Source organism: Microcebus murinus, chromosome 10, assembly GCF_040939455.1.
Source record: "Microcebus murinus isolate Inina chromosome 10, M.murinus_Inina_mat1.0, whole genome shotgun sequence".
Classification (NCBI taxonomy): Eukaryota; Metazoa; Chordata; class Mammalia; order Primates; family Cheirogaleidae; genus Microcebus; species Microcebus murinus.
The window spans coordinates 5,344,340-5,359,891 of NC_134113.1; the positions used below are offsets into that span (position 1 = coordinate 5,344,340).

The 15,552-nt window shown below is 44.0% G+C and overlaps 1 protein-coding gene across 1 annotated transcript in view; it reads right to left on the reverse strand.

The window, feature by feature from the left end:
• The window catches only part of SAMM50 (SAMM50 sorting and assembly machinery component), a 33,151-nt gene extending 18,105 nt beyond the window's left edge, over nt 1-15,046 (reverse strand). The window contains exons 1-8 of the mRNA XM_020287816.2: nt 14,853-15,046; nt 10,611-10,721; nt 9,597-9,698; nt 4,339-4,426; nt 3,482-3,588; nt 2,834-2,964; nt 2,183-2,270; nt 887-1,015 (exon numbers count right to left, since the gene is read on the reverse strand). Coding sequence (XP_020143405.1) covers nt 887-1,015; nt 2,183-2,270; nt 2,834-2,964; nt 3,482-3,588; nt 4,339-4,426; nt 9,597-9,698; nt 10,611-10,721; nt 14,853-14,873 — 777 coding nt within the window. The 5' untranslated portion in view covers nt 14,874-15,046. The remainder of the gene's footprint in view (nt 1-886; nt 1,016-2,182; nt 2,271-2,833; nt 2,965-3,481; nt 3,589-4,338; nt 4,427-9,596; nt 9,699-10,610; nt 10,722-14,852) is intronic.
• Nucleotides 15,047-15,552: the final 506 nt, after the last annotated feature.

A 15,552-nucleotide genomic window follows, 5' to 3' on the forward strand; every position in this document is an offset into this window, starting at 1 on the left:
GGCGTTTTCACTTTAAACAGTTCCATAAAATCACAATGAACACGCATGGAGCTGACTGTATGCTAGGCCTGTGCTAAGCACTTTACAGCTATTAAATCATTTCACCTTCACAAAACCCCTCGGAGGAAGGTAGTATGATTACCCCTGACATACATATGTGGACACTGAGGTCCCAAGAGAAAGACTGAACATCACTGTAATAAACAATCTCCACTCATCACCAGGGAGTTACAACCCGACACTGGGTTCATTCTCTCAAGGGGCTCGACATCCTGGCCTAAGTCAACTCAGCCAGCTTTCTAATTACTTTTTTTTTTTTTTTTCTTTTTGAGACAGAGTCTCGCTTTGTTGCCCAGGCTAGAGTGAGTGCCATGGCGTCAGCCTACCTCACAGTAACCTCAGACTCCTGGGCTCAAGCAATCCTCCTGCCTCAGCCTCCCGAGTAGCTGGGACTACAGGCACGTGCCACCATGCCCGGCTAATTTTTCTATATATATTAGTTGGCCAATTAATTTCTTTCTATTTATAGTAGAGACGGGGTCTCGCTCTTGCTCAGGCTGGTTTCGAACTCCTGACCTCGAGCAATCCGCCCGCCTCGGCCTCCCAGAGTGCTAGGATTACAGGCGTGAGCCACCTCGCCCGGCCTCTAATTACTTTTGAAAGCTGAGATTCCACAGTCACTTCTTAAACTCACCTTTTCCCATTACCACTGAGGTGACACGTGGCAGGACACTACCCACGCTCACAGAGAGCCAGGAGCCACTATTTCAGCCACCCAACGCCCAGGACGCTTCTCAATCAGCCCTCGTGTTGGAAAAGACTGTTTTCCCAATACATAGCATGGTTCCATCAACACAATTATTTATCAAACAGGAAAAGTCATTACCGAAAGAGATGATTTCAGCGAATGTCCGCTTTCTTTTCGAACAGCAAATGACGCCGTCCGGGAGAGGCAGCCCAGCTCTCGCCACACGCCTTCCCACTTGACCGTGTGGCTGGTCCTCCATATGGGAAACTGCGAACGCACACGAGGAAGTGAGACAGCTTTCTGTACCGTACATACTTGGGGAAACTGTTGCAAATCATTTTTTGGAATGAAGAATCACAAAATAATTAACAAAATACCTAAAATAAAAATTTGTATTTATTTATTTATTTTTAATTATTTCCACCTCCAATGCTGATGAAAACAAAATTTTTATAAATGATGGGAGGGAGGGAGGGAGAAGGGAAGAAGGGAGCAGGGGGAGGAAGGACAAAGGAAGAAAGGGAGAACGCTGCGAACTGAATGGAAGGAGAATGCTCCCAGAAGCAGGACTGTGTTCCGGGACAGCGCACAAGGCCACTGCTCTGAAAGCTGCAGGCAACTCTGTAATCAACGGGGGCGTCTCTTTCTCCGCTCTTTGTGAAGGATAAGACACCTAGGACGGGCTGGCACGCACCCCGACAGTCCTCCAACCCGTCTGAAGCCAGGCCTGGCGAGCCGCGTGACTCACATCAGTCCAGCCCGCAGAAAAGAACCAAGACACAAAGTTATGCAAGAGTTAAGAGCAGAGTATCCTTCCTTAGCCAGAGGCCTGAACTCTGGGGTCCAGGCAAGTGGGACCTGCCTCTCAGCCTGACATGTTGTCCTGTCTTAGCGAGGACAGCTCATCTTAGATGTCCATCTCAGAGAAATGCCCATTATTTCTGAGAAGTGAGCGATGCTGTAGTGGGAAGTGTGGCAGTGATTTAACTCTCACAAGGAAGCCAGGTCACACCACGTTCCCCAGAGGGCATCCCACACTGGTCACTCCCTATAGCCCTCAGGCCTGCAAGAGAGCTCAAGGCCATCATGAGTAGGCCGGAAATGGTCACAGGCCCAGAATACCCCACCCTGCTTCGGGGTGAGAACCTCAGGGTACGCACCCCAGCATGATTACTCACAGAGCACCCACAAGGCACCGTGCCAGGCGCTGGGGAACCAGGAGATGGTACGGCAGGGGCAGCCTTGCTTACCGGCCATTTCTGCACCAGGGCTACCTGGGACTCAGGCACTTTCTCAAGTGCCAGGAGGCAGCTCACAGGTGGGGCAGAGGGTCTGTGTGCTCCTTGCCTCCCACTTGCCATCTTTGGGAGTCAATAAAAAAGGCAATTTGTTTCTACCCAAGCCCATAAAGGGAATGATAGAAACGCTACTTACACTGTACTCGGCTGATATTCCTCTATCAGTCTCCCGCAGTGAGCTCCAAGGGAACTGCCCAGTAACTTTATACAAGTTTACGGAGAAACTAAGAGACAAGAGATAGAACTTTAAAAGCTGAAACAGTGATTAGAACTTGTACACAATTTTTTTTTTGAGACAGAGTCTCACTTTGTTGCCCAGGCTAGAGTGAGTACCGTGGCATCAGGCTAGCTCACAGCAACCTCAAACTCCTGGGCTCAAGCAATCCTTCTGTTTCAGCCTCCCCAGTAGCTGGGACTACAGGCATGCGCCACCATGCCCGGCTAATTTTTTGTGTATATATTTTTAGTTGGTCAATTAATTTCTTTCTATTTTTTAGAGACGGGGTCTTGCTCAGGCTTGTTTTGAACTCCTGACCTCGAGAAATCCACCCGCCTCGGCCTCCCAGAGTGCTAGGATTACAGGCATGAGCCACCACACCCGGCTGGAACTTGTATACATTTAAATCAAGATTTAAAGCGACATTTGTGGGGTTCAGCTTCAAGAGGAAATCTACCGCCTGGTGTCACTGCAGAAGTGGCAGTGGATTCTGTAAGTTTTTCACAAACTAGGCATCTATTCTAACTTTAAATCAGGCCAGTGTACTCAATGATCTGTTTGGCTTCCTACTTTCTTTCGAAGTTTCCAGGCCGTGGTTTGAAGAAGGACAGGCCATATGAAGTTTCTTTTGTTCCGTAGGAAAACTGAAAAGTCACCTTCTCTGCTCGACCTAGAAGATTGGGGAGTTTGAGGCCAAGTACCTAAGAAGAAAAAAAATAGCAGTAGTCTAAATTGAAGTAATAATAACTTTGGATAAAGATTGTGCTAGCTAAGAGACTTTCGTAAAAACACAACAAAAATGTAGACTACAGATCCAACTTTTCATTCCTAATTGTTTTACTCTTTAAAACATGCCTGTGCTGAGAGCAGACATCCCATGTCCAAACCTGATTAATGTGACAGACAAGCTAAACTTGCCACCCGTGAAGCTCAAGGACATAATCTACACGTTTGGAGTTTAAAGGAATTTGAACAAGAGACTATTAATATGAACATTCCCCAAATCATTCCTAATTACTGATATTAATATTGTTATTAAACAATTCAAAACACACTATAATCAATTTTAGGGAGATTAAGAGAAACCACAAATAACAGATTAAGGCACATGAAATGACAAAGTTTTGAAAACTATTATCAAGCTTTTAGAATTACAGTCATAGTTCAAAAGCTCATAATTCAAAGTTCCAATAAAAAAAGAAAAAACCTGTATCATACCATGCTGCCTTCATTGTTCCCAACCATGGTGTTATAACTGCCTGTTAATCTCCTTAATTCAGTTACTTCAAAGGTAACATCTAACCCATTTGGAAGTGCATCATCACCTAAGTAAACAAAAAATATGAAACAATAAGACAGCCATTTTAGGTTCCATTTTATTTTATTTTATTTTATCATCATTTTATTTTAGGTTCCATTGCTAATAAAAACAAAAAGCAATCTTATGGATAAAAAGGTTCATTTTATTTTATAATCTCCTTTGGAAAATACACCATCTATTTTAAAGTTCAAGAACACCCTCACACAAAATCAAAATATTGGACACCTCTACACCAAAAATTGTGTCTCTAGTTCCTGGGGCAGAATATATCAAAACACGTCCAATTTTTGCTACAAGGAGGTGATAAGCAGCAGTATTTGCTAAAGGAATTTGTCCTCCTACTAGGAGACTAAGTTGAGAGACTTGCCCAATATCACACAGCAAATAAGAAAATGAGGAGAAACTAAAACAGAAATCTGATTCCCTCCCCTTTTTAGAGCACACACAGAGATGGGGCCTGCCGAGAGCACAGCCGCTGGGCTGGGCCATGGTGAGGGAGGCCCAGCGCCCACCTCCAGGGTCCTTCTCAGAGCCCCGGCATAGTGCAGGGCTCTGGAGGAGGTTTCAGAGTTTACCAACCCTGCCTCAGCCTGATGTGAAACTCCAGTCCCTTCCCTGAGACTGACTGCTAAACAGAAGTCTCAACTGTTTGGTTAACCTTCAGACGCCATCTGTATCTGGCCACACAACAGCTTTTCTGTGTCCTAGAGGACGGAGGAACAGAGAATCATAGATACCACAACACAGTAAGTACCTTGGCACGTATCAATCAAAACATCCACTTGTCTAAAGACTCCCAGACGAAGCAATTTTTCACGGGCTTCATGAGATTTCCGCATTACCTGTAAGAGGGGAAAGAAGAGAGAGTGTATTTTTCTAAGATAGAGAAAGACAAACAGTGGCTACATGACCAGGCTAACAGTTAACATTTGGCACTAAGTGACTGATTGCTGAGATGAGAGAAATACCAAGACCAGCTGCATGAAAGAACAGAGACGCACTACAGGGCCGACAAAAAACCCGGCTCAACAGCGCAAAATCGCATGAACAAAGAAGATATACACACCCATACCACGTAGCCTAGCATGTTTTTCTGGAAGGGATTACATCACCATTAGTTGTAAAGAATGGTTACATTTGGTGGCAGGGAGAAGAGAAAGAGTGTATGTGAGTGTGTGTGTGAGTGCATGCATGTGCACACGCATGTCCCTTTTTGTGCTGTTTCAATTTTCTAACCACTTCTAACTACTGTTTAGCAAATTTTCTCTCCCTCTTCAACATCAACAGCAGTCCATACTTGCTGGAAGGACAAGTAGAAGAGAGGGAAGGCAGGCAAGGTACTCAGGAAGCAGAGGAGGAAAGGACTTAGTGTGATAAGAAAAGTCTAGATACCAGCCAGCAGGTAAAAGGGGGTTACTGTAGAATTTTCAGACCAGAGACAGGATCAAATGTCCTCATGAGAAAGAACTGACCACGTGGACAAACAGTTCTGCTCAGAAGGAGTTCTGCAGACTAGGGGAACATGAGGGGCTCTGGCAGCAGCCCCGGGAGCTGAGGTGTTTGAGGGGAGGACAGACCTGGAGACATTTCACAGGCAGGAGCCAGAGGATGGTGCCACTGATTAGATGGAACACATGAGAAGGAGTGGAGGCTGTGGAAACTTGCAGCTCTGGGCTTAGCACCCGGCTAGAGGTTGGTGCCCTCAGAGAAGTCAGGGACAGAAATGGAAGGACAGGCAGGGCAGGTGGGAGGAGTCGGAGACGTTATGGCAATTCAACGAGGAAATGTTTAGTAAAATATTTAGTAGGCAGTTGCATAGTCAGGGCTAATGCTCGACAGAGAGGAACTGGCTACAAACAGCTTGCGGAGCCTTCTACTCTGTAGCTGAAACCAGGGATGTGGACGAGATTGCCCAGGGAGTGGGAGAACAGCCAGAGACGGACCCTCAGGGAAAAGCGGCACTTAGGATGATCACAGGAAAACGCAGCAGGCAGTGGAGGGCTTAAAATGACTGTGACGAGAGGTGGAAAGACACCCGGGAGAGTGGGCACCAAAATTCAGGGAAGAGAAGACATCACGGAAGAGGAAAGACAGAAACACATTCAAAAGACAAATAACAAAGCAGGAAAAATATATTCAACACAGACAACAAAGTGATCACTTCTTTACAAAGAACTCCTATAAATTAACAAAAAGCCTAACAGGCCAATGGAAAATGGAGAACACTAAAAAGTAATTTGCAAAAGATATATGAATGACCAATAAACAAAAAAAAATGCTTCACCTCATTCATAATTAAATAAATGCAAATTAAAACAATGACAAACTATTTTTCACCTAAAGGTGGCAAGAATTTAAACAGTGTGGCAATACCCAATTTGGGGAAACACACCTTCTCATACATTGCTGTGAGGGTGTAGACAGGTGTAATCTCTTTGGAGAGCAATATGGTAGCATCAGGCCGGGCGCGGTGGCTCACGCCTATAATCCTAGCACTTTGGGAGGCCGAGGCAGGCGGATTGCTCGAGGTCAGGAGTTGGAAACCATCCTGAGCAGGAGCGAGACCCCGTCTCTACTATAAATAGAAAGAAATTAATTGGCCAACTAATATATATAGAAAAAATTAGCCGGGCATGGTGGCACATGCCTGTAGTCCCAGCTACTCGGGAGGCTGAGGCAGGAGGATTGCTTGAGCCCAGGAGTTTGAGGTTGCTGTGAGCTAGGCTGACGCCATGGCACTCACTCTAGCCTGGGCAACAAAGCGAGACTCTGTCTCAAAAAAAAAATATGGTAGCATCAGTGACAATTATAAATAAGTACTCTGACCCAGTAAGCCCACTTCTAGGAATTTATCCTGTCGGGCCAGGTGCCATGGGGTAGTCCCAACTATGTGGGAGACTGAGGCAGGGGGACTGTTTTGAGGCCGGAGTTTGAAGCTATGGCACGCTATGATCGTGCCCATGAATAACTACTGCATTCCAGTCTGGGCATCATAGCAAGATACCTTCTCTATATTTTTTAAAAAAGGAATATACCCTACAGTGATACTGTCACATGTATGCAAAGATACACTTAACATGTTCAATGCAGTATTGTTTCTAAGAGTGAAACACTCATTAATTTATTAGGTCATTAAATATGGAATATATAATTTTGAATCAAAAGTGTAGTTTATTATATCTCAAACAAGAATTAGTACTATTAATCAAAGTATGCACCTAAACTATCAACACAATTTTACCATCTTGTTTTTCTTTTTTTTGAGAAGGAAAGAGGAGTTCGTTAATTTGCCGATAAATGAGGAGATTGACAAAGTCCCATCTCAAAGTACCAACATCCTGCTTCTGAGCATAAGTACAGAGCTTTCAAAGGTTCTGATTCATCCCATCTTCAGCTAAGGCATCTCCCGATTTCTACTGGATAATTCCCTTGAGCCATCTCTTGTGGCACAAAGAACAAAGGACACTCCCCTGCCCCTCCTGACCACTGGCCTGACAAAGGGATATAGGTTTTAGTTCTCAAAAAGGGTGAGGGGATTTTGAAGAGACAGAAAACATTTTTACCCTTTTTCAGGCCATATTCTCTGTTACACATTCCCCACCATCAATTTTACCCTCCCATACCTGTGGGAGGAGGGCAGAAGTCATCAAGCTACTTCCTGCTGAGTTGGGTGATGTTTTAGATGGAAGGTACAGATTGTCGGGTGAAAACGGTATAAGCAATAACTACAACTGTGAGGACTGACAAGGTGAAATAGACTGCCTTGCACACAATGTCTGACACAGGGCTGGGTTAGCAAACAGCAGTTATGCCATCTTAACAGTAGCTTGTTTACGCCAGGACAGCGAGTGGTGATGAAATTGCAAAAGGTGTTTTCCACAGCTTGTTGAGAATTGAATATTTTCCCTGGCAAGTAGTAGTCCAAAGCCTGGAAGAAGTGGTAATCAGTTGGTGCAAGGTCCGGTGAATACGGTGGATGATAGAGTTTCCAAGCCCAGCCCCTGTAGTTGAGCAGCACTGTTTGCGCAACATGTGGCCGAGCATTGTCTTGCAAGAGGATCAGCCCGTCTCTATTCACCAATCTCAGCTGCTTAATCACAAGCATCCTCATCATTTCTTCCAACTGGTAACAGGAGACTTCCGATATAAGTGATTGACCAGGTTTCATGAAGCTGTAGTGGCATAATACCAGCAATGGACCAAACAGACACCGTTAGTGTTTTTTGAAGAATATTCAGTTTTGGACTGTGTTTCGGCACTTCGTCCTTATCCAACCATTGAGCTGAAGGCTTACAATTGTCAAAAAGAATCCATTTTTCATCACACGTAACAATACAGTGTAGAAATGGTTTGCCTTTATATCACGACAGCAAAGAAAGGCAAGCTTCGAGATGATTTCTCGTCTGACACTCGTTTAATTCATGCGGTGCCCATCTATCCAGCTTCTTTACTTTACCTATTTGTTTCAAATGGTCCAATATTTTTGGAATAGTAACATCAAACCTTGCTGCCAATTTACGTGCAGGTTGAGATGTATCTGGTTCCACTGCAGCTTTCAGCTCATCATTATCCACCTTGGTCTCAGGTCACCCATGTGGCTCATTTGCAAGATTAAAATCACCAGAACAGAACTTCTCAAACCACTGACAGACTGTATATCCATTAGCCACATCCTTCCCAAACACTTCATTGATATTTTGAGCTGTCTGTGCTGCATTGGTTCCACGATGGAACTCATATTCAAAAATAACACAAATTTTTGATTTACCCATGGTTTCACAAAAACTGCTCTAAAAAAATTTGAAAGATAATCACAAGCCAAAATGTGTATTTGAAAGACTGAGAGAAATTGAAAGACTTCACAATAAAAATAAAACAAGAAGTGTCAAAGTGATATGTCAGAGATATCAACTGTCAAATTTAGCACTTAAGGAAATCAGACATTTCATACTTAATAACCTAGGTAAATGTCCACCAACAGAGAACTGTTTACAGTAACTGAGGGGACGTCCATACAATGAGGTACATGCAGCCAGCAGACTGCTATGTGCCGATGTGAAAAGATCCCCATAACTTATGATGTCAAAAAAGAAAGGTGCAGAAAAAAAATGTGGAGAATAAGGTTATTGTTTAAAGATCGTATGTGTTTATATACATAGACAACATACCCTGAAAAATGCAGAAGAAACTGTTAGCTACGTTACCTCTGGAGAGTGGACAGGGGACTGGCCAGAGAGGGAAACGTGTACATTTCACACCAATGCCCTTCTGTACCAGTTGGTTTTCTATAATTTTTTTTTTGCTGCACTTATATATTAATATTTTTAAATATATACTTTTTTAATAAAGTGGGAATGGTCCACAGAGCCAAACACTGCTGAAAGGTCAAGTAAAATGAAGGACGAAAGGAGATGCTGAACCTGGCCATGGGAAGTTGCCAGTGACCTCTGCCCAGGCTTGTTCAATGTGGTCCCAAGGGCAGAAGGACAGAAAGAACCCACGGAGGAAGAGGAGGAGGAGGAGAAGGAGGAGGAGGAGGAAGGTGGTGTAGTGCAGAAGGGAGACTGCTCCACAAATGAAGAAAGGCCCATGAGTTGGGGAATGCATAACAGATGAGTGTCACCATCTGGGCCCCAGGGGACAGGACGACACACTGGAGCACTCAGCACAGTGCCCAGAAAGGGCTGTGCAGTAACCCCATTGGCTCCCAGCATGATGCTGGGAGACTTATGAAGAACACAGGATGGACCCACTTTGGACAAGATGAGAGATGCTTCTTTCTCCAGGATGAGAAAGATAGGAGGTAAATGTAAATACAAATATGTGCAAGTTTGTAGAGGCACCCCAGGAACTGAGGGAGTTCAGCTTGGGGTGCCAACAAGTTCAAAGGTAGGAGGCAGGTCTCCAGTGGAGAGGCTGGGGACAGGGTGCTCTGAAGTTTAAGGAGACGCGGACATTTAAAGGTTCTTCAGAACGGACAGAAAAAGAACACCACGTAGAGATCACACTTACCTCAATGAGGTTTTTAGCCTTAAAAACATCTCCAATTTCACAAATGATGATATCATCTTTAGTCCTTCCAAGCCCATCAAAATGAACATGCTGAACAACCACCTAAATATGACAAGTGACATGGGGGTACTGATTATTACATATGACACAAGGCAAGAAGAGATTAAGCATCAAGACTAAAGACAAATGTCTAAAATTAATTTCAAGGTTTTTTTTTTCAAGTTTAATAAACCTATACTTCTTACTTCTGAACTTTATTCTTATTTTTCACACCTTTTCAAAAACCTGGTCACTTGGAATGACCCTTTGCTAGGTTCGTACTTCCTGTGAACCAGATCTACAAGGTCTCTCCAGTCAGCTGCCCCAGAAACACATCAGCCCTAAACCCAGGCAGGCCGCAGATGCCCTCCCTGTCCTTCCCAACATGCTCCCTGAGCACTGGCCTGTGGCTGAACGCTGGCCTTGACCTCTGAGTTAGTAACTGTGTGCATCTTGCTAAAGATCATGCGTGGATTTCAACATAGCACAACAAATGCTGACTTGAAAAGCCCCTCTCCTCCCAGGCTCCTCACCAGAAAGTAAACACTTCTGGAGTTGGAAATTTAAATTTCAAAGGCAAAAGTGTTTACGAAAAGTTTAATTTGAGACCCACAGTCTTTTTTTCAGGGAGTACAGAAAAGAAGTATAAATTTAAGTATGATTTGAGTTTGTTTCTGAAATACTTTTTTTTAATAACATAAATGTGTTTTAAACACAAGCATAAAAATTATGTTTTAAACATAAAAAAAAGTGTTTGCCTAAACCTCCCACATACATAATCACCAAGGAAAAACTACTTTTCTAAAACCAGAAGCTATTCTCTAAATGTCACCAGTCTTTCTAGTTGTACATGGTTATAAACTCTTCTCAGATAAAGGCACTGACACAGGTTAATTCCTTCACATCTCCCTAGTGGTTTATGAAAGTGAATGTTTCTAGTAACAATTATATCAAAACCTTCAAAAGAAAACTCACATCTTTGTTTTCAAGAATTTCCTGTTTAGCTTCAGGTTCAACTTCAACAAATTCCGCTTCTTCTCCTAATGCTCCAAAATCAGGTCCACTTGATGGAAGAGGCTCCAAACTCTGACAGGGAGGGAGGGAGGAACCACAGATAAATGGTTTTGTAACACAAACACACAAACACAAACACACACACACACAAACACACACACACAAACACACACACACAAACACACATATAGAAATTAAAACTGAGTTTTGTCTTTAGATGGCGCTCCAGAAAATCCAGTAGTCATTCCCTCTGGTGAGTGAAGGCAGGGACAGGGTGGGGAATAGGGAGAAAAAAGGCAGGTGTAAGCTATCGTTAACGTGCAAGTTCTTGGACTGGTGGCTAACTCATCAGTGCTCACCAAATAAAACAGATAAAAATGAATTAACTAAAAAGGGCCATGCACAAGCCCATGATGACCGTGTCAAGAACCAAGGATTATGACTAATCTAATTCTATACACTTGAGGCCCATGTAAAGGGGAAAAATAATCATTAAAAAGTAAAGTGCCACAAAGACATTGATCAGGGAAAAGAAAAAATTTCCTTCCCTGTTGTTATAGAAAGTATCCTAATTTTTCAAATCGAAATTGTATATATTTTAAGATAGCTACATTGGATATCAAATTACTAAGAAAGCATGTTGTTTGGACCCTGATGGATTTTTCTCATTTTAGGATGTCTCATGAGAAAAGCATTAAAGGGAACTGCATATGCTCATAAAATGGGTGAGAAAGCAGTCACTTTTTATAATCTACATTGGTATTAACTCAAAACATTAGAGCATCTTCTGAATAAGCATTCTGTAAGCTGCTTAGTATTTGCTACCCCTGCCCTAAAAGGCTCTGGTGGTCCTCAAAAGTACCTGCAGGATGGAATCCAATGAGATGCCTCAGCAGAGCACACAGGCAACTCCAGCAACTCTGCCACAAGGCCCACGTGTGCTACTCCAGTCTCCATTTCCACTGCCTGCCCCATCTTCACATTCAGGCTTTTGTACACCTTGGTCCCTCTTCCAGGGTAACTTTCCCCTATAAAGCTTAAAGATCCACCTTACATGTCATCTCCTCTGTGAGCCAATCCTGGCTTCTTCAGGCAGAATCAAGTCCCTCTTTGACATCAGAAGTTTTGTGACCTTCACAGGTACCCCTTTGTTTTCTTATTTTTATTTGCCCTGGTACATCAGAAGGACTCAATAAATATTTGTGGAATGGCAAATAAGTGAATTTTCTTTTTTGTCTTCATTCAACAAATATATACTGAATGCCCAGTGTGTGTTGGGCACTGGGCTCACAGCAGTGAACAAGACCAACCTGTGGTTGAGGCTGAATTTTACACAAGCAAAAAAAAAGGGGGGGGGGATGCTGGGCAAAAGATATATAATTTCACATCATTATTGTTCTGTTGTATGATACTTCAAAACCAAGATCATTGTTATATCTCTCAAACGTACAAATTAAGAATATATGTACATGTTCATTCCTCAATCTGAATGCTTAATAAATATGCTTTGTTTATATCACATCATGCTAAAAAATTCCATTACTGTTCCCAAAATCTGAAAGCATGAAACAAGGTTCACCAAGACCTGCCAGACCCATTTTTTTTTTTTTTTGAGACAGAGTTTTGCTTTGTAGCCCTAGGTAGAGTGCAGTGGTGTCATAGCTCATAGCAACCTCAAATTCCTAGGCTCAAGTAATCCTCTTGCCTCAGCCTCCTGGGTAGCTGGGACTACAAGTACACACCAAGATGCCCAGCCAATTTTTCTATTTTTAGTAGAGATGGGGTCTTGCTCTTGCTCATGCTGGTTTCAAACTCCTGGGTTAAGCAATCCTCCTGCCTCAGCCTCCCAGAGTGCTAGGATTATAGGTGGTACCCAGCCCCCAGCTGAATTCTTTAAGCTTAAAATGCAGACTTCAAGTTCAAGAGATGTTGTCTTTGTGATTTCACAGTTACATCAAAGCTTGATGTCCTAAATTAACTGTGTTGCTAAAAGAGATTCATTTATTCACCAAATATTATTAAGATCCTACTATGTGACAAGCACTGACAAGCTCCTTGCCCTCATAGAATTTACATTCCAGTGTCTAGAAGAACAACGTGGGATAAGTATTTGGTAATATGAATTAAAACAAGTATTTGGATCTAGCCTCTAACCTTTAAGCAGATTAGTCTACCGATCTGTCAACAAGTGTTTATTGAGCACCATGTGCCAGGCACTGTGCAAGGCAGTGGGGACAGGACATGAAATAAATTTAACGAACTCCAAACAGCATCTTTAAAGTGATATAGACTAGAATCAAATAGAAAAAATAACAATACAAGGCCGGGTGTGGTGGCTCATGCCTGTACTCCTAGCACTTTGGGATGCAGAAGTGGGAGGATTGTTTGAACTCAGGAGTTCAAAACCAGCCTGGGCAACATAGTGAGACCCCATCTCTACAAAAACTAAAAAAAAAAAAAAAAAAAAAAAAAAAGACCCTGTCTCCAAATATAACAGATATAAATGATAAATATTGTTTCACAAAATTTTGTTTCACATGTGCATGAGACTACTACTAGGTGGCAAATGTCAAATATTTTCTTACTATGATTCGTGATTTAAAAAGTTGGAAAAACACTGGCTAGTGGGATGTAAAGGTCAAATAAAAGAATTGAAACAGAAAACCAAATACCATATGTTCTCATTAATAACTGGGAGCTAACAGGTACACACAGGCACAAAGCAATATAAAGGGTATGAGAAACCAAGAAGGGGGGAAGTTGGGAGGGTGGGTGTGGGATAAAAACTTACCTATTGGGTACAATGAACACTATTCTGGTGATAGGCACAGAAGCCCTGACTTAAGCATTATACAAGATATCCATGTAACAAAAACACTTGTACCCCCTTAATTAATATTTTGAAATAACAATTAATAAGTTTTTTAAAAAAGAACTGAAAACATTTTTGTCAATATATTAATCAAAAGAGCAGCAAGTCTAGTGTCAAAGGAGCTCCATAAAAGCTGAGACTTTTTTTTATCTATCCTTAGCACCTATGACAGTGCTAGGCACATAGTAGGCCATCAGCAAATATTAGTAGTTGAATAAAAGAATGAACACTTACTCTTTGTTCAAGAATGCTACAAGGAATGCAAGCCAAGTAAGTTCCTACTGTAAATCTAGAAACTTAGAATCTAATAGGATAAGATGAAAATGCAAACAGAGCTCTGTATACAAGGTAGAATATAAATGGCACCTGGGAAAAATGGCAAGGAAGGTGGCAGCACATCCAACGAGGGAGAATAAAGAGGTCTATGCAGGAAGTGACTTGAACTGAGTTCTAAAAGACGAGAATGTTTTGATAGCTAAAGATGGGTGATGAAGGGCAATAGACAGTCCAAAGAGTGTGTCATTAACAGCAGTGGTGTTTGATCTGAGTGAAAGATAATTGCAGGGGAGTTAAAACTATTTCTGGATGCCAGGCTGAGATATCTAAACTCCTTTGGAAGTTAATGGGGAACTACTGAAAACTTCTGAGCAGAGCAAGTGAAAGAGAAGTTTGGCAAGCAGTTAGTAAACACCAAGCACCCAAGTAAGTACTTCACATGCATTAAGCCTTTTAATTCTGCCAACAGCCTGGTGAGGCAGATAGTATTACTACTTCCACTTTAAAAGGAGTAGCTAAGCTGAGAGGTTCTGTCTTTGCACGATAAACAGCAGAAAAGAGGACTTCTAGATAGGTCTGGGTTAGAATACTTCAAAGTATTCATCTTGTACAACTACTCCAGCAGCGGCTGAGCAAGGAGATGCTGGAGAGGTGACCAACCAGTAACGAAAGAAGACGCCCCAAATGGCTCAGGGTGGAGAAGTCAAAGGCCGGAAAAAACAAACAAAAAACAAAAAAAAAACAAGAAAGAACGTATGCACTGTGGTCGAGGACAGCACGGACAATTCGTTAGTCCTTTCTGGGCCACTGGCTCGCTGAGTGACCTTGAACAAGTCTCGTCCCTCCTCTGAGGACCAGATGTCCGCTCGGAAGCCTGCGAGACTAGCTGGCCCCAGGCGACAAGTGTGTGGCCTCCTCCGCCCGGCCCCGCCGCCCTCGGCACCCTCTCACCAGGGGAACCCTGGGCGCAGCCACCAGAGCACCCACGAGACTGTCTCCCCGCGGCGCCGGTCCGCCCGGCCCGCCCAGAAGTCACGCAGCGTGCGGCCTCTTACCCGGGCGTGCACCGTCCCCATGGGTCCCTCTCCAGCCGCCGCCTCACACAACTGTCCCGGCCGGACCAAGGATCCGCTGATGAGGGAAGAAGGCGGGTCCGCTGTGGCCGAGCTGCCGGTTAGCGCAACTCCCACAAGTCCCCGGACGCAGCCCACTGGGGGCGGCCATGATGCCCCCTTTCTCCCCGCCCCCTGGCCTCACGGTGCCTTCTCTCATTGGTCTCTATGAGCCTGTGACCCGGATGTTCACGCGAACGCCGGGAAATCCTGAGACCTGGAGACGGCACAAGCGCAGAGCGTCCACTGACGCCGACTGCTGGCTCGTGGAGGCGCGTCTGCGAGAGTGTTGGTTGGGCAGCGGGAGTCTGGCGTTGGCGCCTGGAGAGCTGTGGCCCGCTGACCGGTGCTCTAGGCCTGCGGTGCCTAAGCCCCGGGCCGCGTCACCGCCTGAGCTCCGCCCCGCCATCCGTGGAAAAACTGTCTTCCAGGAAACCGGTCCCTGGCTTCAAAAACGTTGGGAACCGCTGCTCTAGGGCATCACACGGGTCTCTCTCTTAGCCCTCCTGGCGCCCGACCCGGTGCATGCTGTGCTTGTTCCCACGCGCCGGGGGAGCCCCGAGACTCAGCCGGGGGACCCCGAGTCCTGCAGCGGTCGGATCTCGTAGCATCTCGAGCTGCACAAGCCGAGACTGTCGCCCTG